Raw genomic sequence first — 9715 nt, forward strand, 5'->3', positions numbered from 1 at the left:
AGAGGGTGCTGAGAGCGCTGCCCCAGCAGAGGCCCCTGAAACCACAGCCCCCCCCTCTGACCCCCTGCCAACCCCCCTCTCCATCAGGCCCGTCAACCACCGCGCCCCCTCCCCCTTCCGAAAGGGGAAGCCTTTCGCACTGAAGGTCACCGAGCAGCGGCGCATCGCTGAACATGTCAAGCTCACAACCTCCTCGGCCATGCCCCTGCTACAGAAGCCAGGACCTCCTGAGACTCCACAGCAGCCTGAAGGCATGGGGTCCCACCTTCCCTCTCCATCCAACCCTTCAGTATCTGTTTTCCCCCAGCCTTCTTCCAGTACACCCAGTAAAGAAAGGGCACCAGATGTTACCTATGCCACCAAGGTGAACACTTACTTCCACAGTGTCAAGCCACCCAGGGCTAAGATTCCCACACCAAACCCGACCCAAGGAACTGTCAGCCACGAAGACAAAAGGCCTACTTCCCCAGCACCTCAAACAAGGAGCTCTGAACCATCTCCAGAGCAGACACCCACCTCACTTAAAGACAGCAAGAACACTCCCCCCTTGCTGGAACCTCCCCTCCTTCCTGCTGCAGAGGCAGAGCCTCCTGATCAAGCTCTCAAGCCTGTTCCTACTGAGAAGCCCAGCACCTCTGATGCCCACACCAATAAGCCTACAACTCATGGAAGCGATGCCAAAATAGCTGGATCAGAGACAGCTCCTGAATTACCCAAGAAAGACAAAGACATGCTAAAACCATCAACATCCAGCACTCCCTGGAGGCAAGCACACCCAGCAACTCCAGCACAAGCTGATGGGACCGGGTCCACCTCCCCAGACACCAAGGCAGAACATGGCACCGAACCCCAGCTGACCCCCAGCTTACCCAGCACCAGCTGTCCTCCCAAGGCTGAGCCAGCACCATCATCAGGAGAAGCAGCAAGACCTCCTGGAACCGGTGCCAGTGGCTGGCATCGCCTCAGGAAGCACTTGATGGTGCAGCCAGAAGCAACCAACTTCCCAGAGTCCAAGCCAGAAAAGCTGGAACAGGAGGAAGGGAATAAAGAGGACACTGCTAAAGCAGTCATCAAGCAAGACTGCATGCTGGTTAAATCAAAAGCCATGAGAATGTGGGATGCCATTTTATACCAGGTGACACTCACTAAGCAGAGGAAGCAGCAAGCAGAAGAGAAGAAGACACAGAAGGAAGAAAGAGTCTTTCTTCCCCGCCGCTTACCCATCCTTCTACACAAGCCACGTTTTGATGCCCGGAAACTGAAGGAGCTGGCTGCCAAACCCATGACAAAGATCAGCACTGTGTTTGAGGTGAGCCGCTTCCGACCCAACGTGGCCGAGGAGCACACCAAGAGCTTCAACAGAACGGCATCAGGATGGTCAGTCAACTGAAGCCAGGCAGCTCCACGCCTCAAGGTTCCTACAGGGCACCAAGCAAGAGGGCACCTATGACCGAGTTTACTGCCCAGTGGAGCCAAGTGTAAGGGAAAAAAGGAAATTAAATAAATCCCCTCCAAGCCAGCAGCCCCATGCTGCAGGTTTAGGGGTTACTCTCCATATGTTTAAAAGCTTAAATGCGTAACTACCACATCCACAGGTCACAGGAAAACAAACAGGAACCTGTTTTAAGAAGAGTCAGCAACAATCACTGGACACAGTAACAGGGTGAAGGAAGGGGAGGCACACAGTGAAAAGGACGAGTTGCCTACAGAAAGAAAGACCAGTTTAGAGGAGGATAATGGAATCTGATTTTTTTTTTGTTGCATTTATCTAAGACAGAGATAGATGCTAGAAACAGCAGCAGTTGCAGATGAGAGGAAGGAATCTGGGTTGCTCCACATCTCCAGGGAGTCTTAGACACCAAACTTGAAAAGGATACATATAATCCATTTTATCTTCTCTACTCAAAGTGTACCCACACCCATTTGCTGAGAACAAAATGGAAACTCATTCTTTCACCCAAGGTACACACAAGAGACAGCAGAAGACATCCTGCTCTCACCACCCAAGGTACACACAAGAGACAGCAGAAGACATCCTGCTCTCACCAAGCAATTCCTGCCTAACAAAACAGTCATCATTTGACATCCTCCTAGGCCAGTCTACTAAATATAATAATGCACAGAAGAATAGTTTTTTTTCACTAGTCAAGTTCTGTTACGTATTTTACCACATTTTCTCCACAACAGCTGATGGTTAATGTTTCCATGATAACCAACAAGACCCTGCTTTAGCATGTGGGTATCCAACTCTGTATTTAACAAGGTGCTGGTTTCTGAGGGGTTCTGCTAACCATATGTAGTCTCATTTTCAGGGTGAACATCATGACAGTTGCATACCTGCTTGTCCCTGATGTCCTGAAAAAAGGCTATTTAAAGGAAAATCCCCAACTCTGCCCATCCACAGGGACAGCTGTGCTTTCCAGTACTACAGTCACCCTTTGCAACTCCACTGGCCAGCAGGCCTGTGAGCATGAAAGCTGGGAGATCAGTTATTTCTGTTTCACAAGGGACTTGGTCATATGCTGGGGTGTTCCTATACAGCTAATATAAGATTGCTGTGTTTAGTCCAAATAGAGTATAAAGAGCTGTGTACAGAGTTTCCTTTTTCATGTGCAGAGGATATGGAACTGACCAATATTTCCTCAAGCCAAACTGCAAGCAGACTTAGAAACAAAGCAAAGAGCCCCTTTTGCCTTTTTGAAGTTTTCCTATTTCACAGTGATGCTATAAGAGCACTTCAGTTAACAAACCTTCACTTAAGTTTTCACTTTGCCAGTCTTATCTCTATTTTGTAACCCCTTCCCTACCCAAAGGGCAAAAAACAAGTAGGAAGAATAACCCAATTATCTAGAGTGGGGATTTCTTCAAACCCCCAGTTTTCAAAGAAAAAGATAAGAAGAGGTTAGAAATGTGCCAGTAACCACAAGTGGATCCTAGGTAAGCCTCTGCAGGATAATTTAACATTGCTGCAAGACAAGGCTACAGAGAAAGATCCACGCAGCAGCACAAACATAAAAATTTAAAGAGTGCAGTGTAAAACACGTAATGCAGATAAAGGCAACCTTTATCACAGAGTGATAAATGGCACCTTGCTGCAGCATGGCCAGATGGATGCCTCTGCACAAAGGCCTGTATGCACAAGAGCCACAGTACTGGCATGAAGCAGAACAGCCAATGTCGATGACATTTGGAAGGCTAAGGGAAATCTGGCCAGAGAAGGTGGTTTAAGCAGCACTTGTGCTTTAAAACAGCTTTTGTCCTGCAGCAAGGACAACCACCCAGAGCAAATCAGCACTCTCACCTAAGGCTTAGCTTTTGCATCTGCTAGGCTTCCAGTGAGGCTGCATCCACACCCCAGCCCCACTACACATGGATCAAGGACGCAGAAATGCCACTGGGGAGAGCAATTGCCATAAGCAGAAGGAAGGAGACAGAGGAAGGCAGGTCTGGGTGCATGGTTTAGCACTTTTACCCCATAAGCAAAGGGCAGAGGCGCACAGCAAACATGGCAAGTCCTGCAGAGACAGACCCTGACATCAGAGTATCACAAAGGGGAGGACATATCCCTGTAAGCAACAGATTTCCACCAAAGGCTGTGCACTGGAAGTCACTGCAGTGTGTTCCAGCCTGAGCTGCTGTGCTGAGACAGAGAAGGGGAATGCTACGGGGCACAGAGTTTGGTTATTTTTCAATGCCAAACAGCATCAAGCAGTTGCTAAGACCCCAAACTGATACTTACAGAAAAACCCTTGCTCCATGGCCTGCAGTGAGGTCCTGCAGCTCAGGAAGTGAGGGGAGGAGAGAAAACCACACCTGTGTTTAAGCAACTAGAAAGCTGGTAAGGTGGTGTAAAGCAAGTGACAGAGGTGAGCCAGAAGGGTTTGGGAGCAAAAAGGCCATGACAGTGATCCAGTAGCAGGGAAAAAGGATGCATGTAACTCAGATGTGAGGAGGAGCTGGAGAGCAGGGAGCTCACAGCATACAAAACAGACAGCAAAGAACCTAAGAACAGAAACAAGCCAAGCTCCCTCAGCTGTCACAGCCATTTTGCTATTTACAGTAAAAAAAAAAAAAACCAATACCTCTGTGTGAACAAACCCATAAGGTAACAGTGTTGTGCTATGGCTGCCTGGAGTGCTGGATGGATCCTAGAGGACATCCTGTGACATCCTGCCTTTCAAGAAAGGATGGTGGACAAAGACCAGAGCCAAAGGCACTTTCATCTGAGCTGCTTAGAGAAACTCAGGTAGGGCAAACAAAACCTGCTGACAACCTAACAAAACCTGTTTGCTGTAGAGAACTGAAGCTCAGTAGGTTCCCACCTGGTGCACTGAAACAGACTTCAGGAAAAAGAGGAGATTGATCAAAGGGGAAACCTTATAATAGGTTTCTTGAAGTGACAGGCAGAGAAGCAAGTTGAGGATACAAGTTCTGTGGGCTAAAAACATAGCTTTGGGCAGTCTTGGGCTTGTACTGCTGCCCATCTCCAAGCAGCATTCAAAAGGGCATCTTCTCTAAATGGGCACTACAAAAGGAAAAAAAACAAGCCTAAACAAACACAACAATATGCAACACTGAGAAACCAGCTCCTTAAGGGTGGGGGGGAGGGAGGGGAAAGAAGGAACACAGGCCCCTGAAGTATTCAGAAACAAAAGGTGTTTTGTAGCAGGCAGAGCTATTTTAACCTTGGCAATGAAATAAAGCTTCTTTTTTATAGTAGGAAAAAAAGAGAATGAGCTTGTTTTCACCCTCAACTTCCTCTCCACTCATTGTGCCAGATGCTGCCCAGTTGGATCCAACCAGTTATCTCCTCCCTCTATACCATTCCTCCTTATTTCCACAACCCTCTACTGTCATCCACTCAAGATAACACCAGGATATCTATGAGCATAAACACAATAGGAGCATGAGATCCAAAGACCATTCCAAGAGAGCACAGAGACAGCAACCCAGCTCTGCCTTCCCCTTGCTGCACATCAGAGAACAGTCCTTTCTGCTCTGTTGGTCTACCCAGTACAGCAGATATTCACATCCTTCCTGCTACAACCTTATTATAGACTGCTTCCAAGAGGTTACCAAAGTCATTAGACATTTTCTCCCTGATTAATTCAGTAAATCTGGGAATTAAACCCCAGAAACATTTGAATTTCAGAAGTACATCAGCCCCCACGCTCAGCCAGAATGACCTTCAGCTATCTACTCCTTGCAATTTAAGAGACCATAAGGAAAGACAGAAGAAGAGACTGTTCCTTTGAGCTAGCTAAGGCAAACACATCTTCACCCAAACAGCAGCAGCTCAGGGACTTGCCCTGCAGACTAAACTAACAGAGGTATCCTGCTTCCTAGCAGGATCAGAAAGGCAGAGACCAAAACAACCCCTGCTGGGTACCCATTTCGTTCCAGCCCAGAGAGTCAGGCCCAGAAGCAAGGCTCCAGCTGTTCCCATACAGCACCTTCCAACTCACCCAAAGTGCTGCTGGCAGAAACAACCCCAGCATCCTGCCAGAACAGCCCAGGAGTTTGATACACAGTGCAGAGTCATATCCCACCTACCTGGTTAATGAGTTCTCCAGACACACTATTGCTCTGCAGCATCGTCTATCAACACCTTCTTGTACTGGCCATGGCCTGTTGCAACAAACTTATACTTTTTGCCGGAAGGAGTGGACTGAACAGGAGAGAAAGGAAGAGCCAAAGTCAGCATTTTTCTCCGTTAAATAGGCAGTCAAAAATCAAATAACTGAAGCCAGAGGAGCACACGATGCAGTCGCCTTTAATCCCAGGGAGCTTGGAGACAGCCTGTTCTGTACTCCCTTCCTGCCCCCTTCACACAACCTCTCTGCCCAGATCCATCACCACTTTCTACAAGCACAAGGTAACACAAGCAGAACAGGATATGCAATAGGAAAGAAGATGCAATGCAGGCATTGTGAGGGAGGGCTCATGTAAGAGCCCAGACCCCCAAGCCAGGGTTGTTTTTATCCATGGTAAGAGACTGTGTGATTCACCAGATACTAGCAGTTTCAACACAGGAACTGACAAGATACTTTGCTCTTCCTCTCCCAGCCTAGACAGGGTCAAGCAGTAGCTGCTTGCTGCATTTTAGAAGACATTTCTACAAACATTCCCACAAAACCCCAGATCCATCTGCAAGTGATACTGTCTTAGGTTCAGTTCCACTTAGTTTTGCATCTTTTGTTTACTCTCAGTGCTAAAAAGCATAACAAGAGCAAAATTACCCAAATTTGCAGTTTGATTTAAGCCTAGAAGGCTGGGACTCCCAGCTCATGGGCTGAGAACAACATGCTACTCAAGAGACCTTTCAGAATAACTGGATATAGAAGTAATTTTGCCCCCATTTTCACTAGAGCTGAACCAATAGCAGTTCACTGTTAGGAAGAGCTCTGAAGTATGCAACTGCATTGATAGATACAGGCAGCCCTTGTCCCTGCAGAACATCTTCTCAATACTTCCAACCCAGCCACCAGCTCTTTTCTTTCTCAGCAGAGCAAGTGCTCTCACACCCACAGGCACTAACTCACCTTGATACTGCTCTCAGGCTTGGGACTGCCCTTCTGTTCCCAAAGGCTTCTTTTACTCACAATGTCTCCGGCCACGATATCCTGAGAAAATGATGCTCTCATTACTCTTTACTGCCAATGCTGCTGAACGTGTCTTTGTTCACATCCATTTCCAACCCACACATCTGACCTCCTTTTTTTTATTTATAATATCACATCATCTGACCTATAACAGCTGCAGCTAAAATCCATGACTGTGAAAATGTCTTCCTGTTCCCAGTATGTCCTATGTTTTCTTATCACTCTTCCACAAGAGTCTGAATTAGCTCCAAGATGTTTATTTTCTTAAGTTCATTAACTATTTAGGACATGTAAACATCAAGGCTTCTCTACTGTAAAGAATTCTGCTCTCATAAACACAGATTTGCAACCAACTTGTTACAGAACCAGCTTCGCCCACAACAACCAGAAAGTGAAATCACTGAGAGCAATATATAACATTCTCTGCATTTTCCAAGTTTACAAGATTTTTCACTTTGGTACTAGATGCAACTTCATGCTTGACAACTGGAGCTCAGCCCAAGCCCCTGCAGGAGACACATGCATTCTCCCCACCAGCTGATTTTATTCCCATTTCAAATCAGAGCCTCAACCAGCATCACAGAGGTTTTCCTAAATGTACCACCAAGGAACAGTGGGGGACCCTACAAAAAAAAAATTGAATCTCCAATGTACAAAACCTTACAACATGTTGGAAGATCTCTAGTATAGACACCTTTGGAGCTTGTAGGCCCAACAAACAAGACGTACCAACAGGATAAACAAGGACAATGCACACTGTGCCCCTGCCTCCAGCACAAGCAAGGCAAGTCCTCCAAGGGGCCATACCTTACAGGGCGAGGGCTTCATGACAGATTGAGCTGTGACCTCCCCAGTCTCCCAGAGGCTTTTTGTGCTGGCCACCATCATGCTCGTGGTAGGAAGGTCAAGAGAGGGCTGCCGGACAGGTTTTGGAGCCTTTGTGGAGGTCTGGAAAATAAATGGAGACAGTTCACCATCAGAGTGTGTCTCTTGTTAATTTTTAACCCCTGTAATTGGAAGGTCCTTGGAGATAAGGGGTTGTAAAAGGAGACTAGTAGAGTCCTACTAGTTCCTGTCAGATACCGTCACTCTTTAAGCAGAGAACATGAAAAAACAAGCATGGGACAGCTTCCTAAAGAAACCTACTTTATGCTGTGGAGGGAGCTACAGACAGGAGCAAGGAGTGCTCCCACCCAAGGGAAGACAATTTAGCTGTCATCTCCCAGATGGTAAGGCTAAGAGGCATGCTGGGAGAGCAACATCAGCAAAGAGGGCTCCTGGGAGGGTGGGGGCAGAGACAACACAGCAACTCACCTCAATAGCCTGTGTGTACTGCTCCAGCCTGTCATCAATCTTCGACACAGGGAGAGGAGGCTGACTCTTCTTTATGCTGTTACTGCAGAACAGAGAGGAGGATTAAGGTGTTCCCCCAGTGCCTCAGGCAGAAGGGAGGACTTTGAGGGCCACAGGCAGCCTGCCACTCCTGCCCCTCCCCACAGCAGGACCTGCTGACAATCTCCACCTGCAGCAAGTGACCTGCTTTACCCTGAGGCCAACCCTAGAAATACCTTTTCTGTATTGAGAAAAAAAAACCGAGAAAATACCTTTTCTGTATTGACCGGTTCAGCGACTCGGTTCTGTCTGTGATCTGAATGGAGGAGAAAGAAGACAAAGATATAACTTTTGTCCAGGGACCTCAGATGGATGCAGGTCACCTTAGCTGACCCTTTCTTGGCCCTGACCCCTCATCCATATTTTGGTTAGAAATGCCTCACTCGGCCCCCATGTTCCCCTACTGATCAGAGAGACAGTGAGCATTCCCTTTCCTCCTTCTTTCCAAGCAGGGGAAGAGAATCCCAACCAATTTCAGGGGCAAACCAACAACGTGTAAATTGACTGACAGCTGAAACACCAACCAAGACCATTTTCTCTACTCCCTCTGCTGAAGGAGAAGGTCTCTCTCAGACCCTTGGCTTCCTAACCAGACACAAAAGGGGAAATGGCAAGTACAGAAAGACGAGGGGGAAAACTAGAGGCCACATCTGCAGAAGAGAAGCCAAGCATGGGAGCAGCATAGGCATGAGTTAGGTCAACTTATCCACGCCAGAGAAGCACACAGGGTAAATCAGCACATGGAGCCACCTGCAAGGCAGCTCTTCATGTCAAGACATCAGGAAAGAGTTTTGCACCAGAGGCTCCTGTGCAATAACTCTTTGGCCAAGACAGGAAGGCAAGCAAACACTGCACAACCACTGTAGGAAAGGAATGCTGAAATGTTGCTAAACCTCGCAACTCTTTCATGCCCCAGAAAACAAGCATACAGAGAGAAAATTCACCTTGAAGCCAAAGGGGAGGCTTTCTTAACACCAGCTCCCACAGAGTCAAGGAGCAGCAACCAAGTAAAAAGGAGCCTTCTCCCCCTGTAAAACTGCTGCCTGTGCCACAGGAAACATCACCTACCAAGTTAGCAGATAAAAAACAGCACTAAATGATCCTTTAAGAAGCTTTCAGGATGCCAGTGCTAAATTTTAGCTAAACAGAAGACAAGACAGTGTCACATAGAGGACACATTTGCCAGCTGTGCCCAAGAGCAAGAGGCCCATTAGAGAACAACCAAACAGTGCAACCCTGGCTAATAGAGATGACCTGGGGAGAGTCACTCTGCAGGGTCCCCCCACAGCAGCATGGCAGCAGCCCATCAGCCAGCTCTGTCTGCCGGGCAGGCTGTCTGCCTGCTGTCAGCTCACTCCTTTGCTTGGTGCTGCAGGAGCTGCTGCTTCCCTCTGAGCCATGACTTCAGAGGCTGGGCTGACCACCTTGCTCATTGATAGGCAGGCTGGTACCTCACAGGGCACAGCACCAACCTGAAAGGGGAATCTGGTAGATTTTTGCCTCAGCTTCTCAGCCACAAGTACATGTCAATAGGAAAAAGCCTTGCCAACCCTGCCAGGGAGATGGTGTGCAGGTGCAAACCACACAGAAGCACTTCTGAAAGGTCATAAGTGAGCACCAGGTTAAATTGGGACTAGAAAAAGCTGTAAGTGGCAATGTATCTCAGCATGACAGTCTAGGTAGGAACAAACTTCCACTCTGCTATTTGGAGCACCCCCCCC

The 9715-nt window shown here is 47.7% G+C and overlaps 1 protein-coding gene across 1 annotated transcript in view; it reads right to left on the minus strand.

Annotated features, from left to right (window-relative positions):
* Positions 1–9715, minus strand: part of LSP1 (lymphocyte-specific protein 1) — a 49734-nt gene that overhangs the window by 5534 nt on the left and 34485 nt on the right. The window contains exons 6-10 of the mRNA XM_008644278.2: positions 8207–8250; positions 7917–7998; positions 7410–7550; positions 6543–6623; positions 5554–5668 (exon numbers count right to left, since the gene is read on the minus strand). Coding sequence (XP_008642500.1) covers positions 5579–5668; positions 6543–6623; positions 7410–7550; positions 7917–7998; positions 8207–8250 — 438 coding nt within the window. The 3' untranslated portion in view covers positions 5554–5578. The remainder of the gene's footprint in view (positions 1–5553; positions 5669–6542; positions 6624–7409; positions 7551–7916; positions 7999–8206; positions 8251–9715) is intronic.

The sequence above is a fragment of the Corvus brachyrhynchos genome, unplaced genomic scaffold (assembly GCF_000691975.1).
Source record: "Corvus brachyrhynchos isolate BGI_N302 unplaced genomic scaffold, ASM69197v1 scaffold62, whole genome shotgun sequence".
Taxonomy (NCBI): domain Eukaryota; kingdom Metazoa; phylum Chordata; class Aves; order Passeriformes; family Corvidae; genus Corvus; species Corvus brachyrhynchos.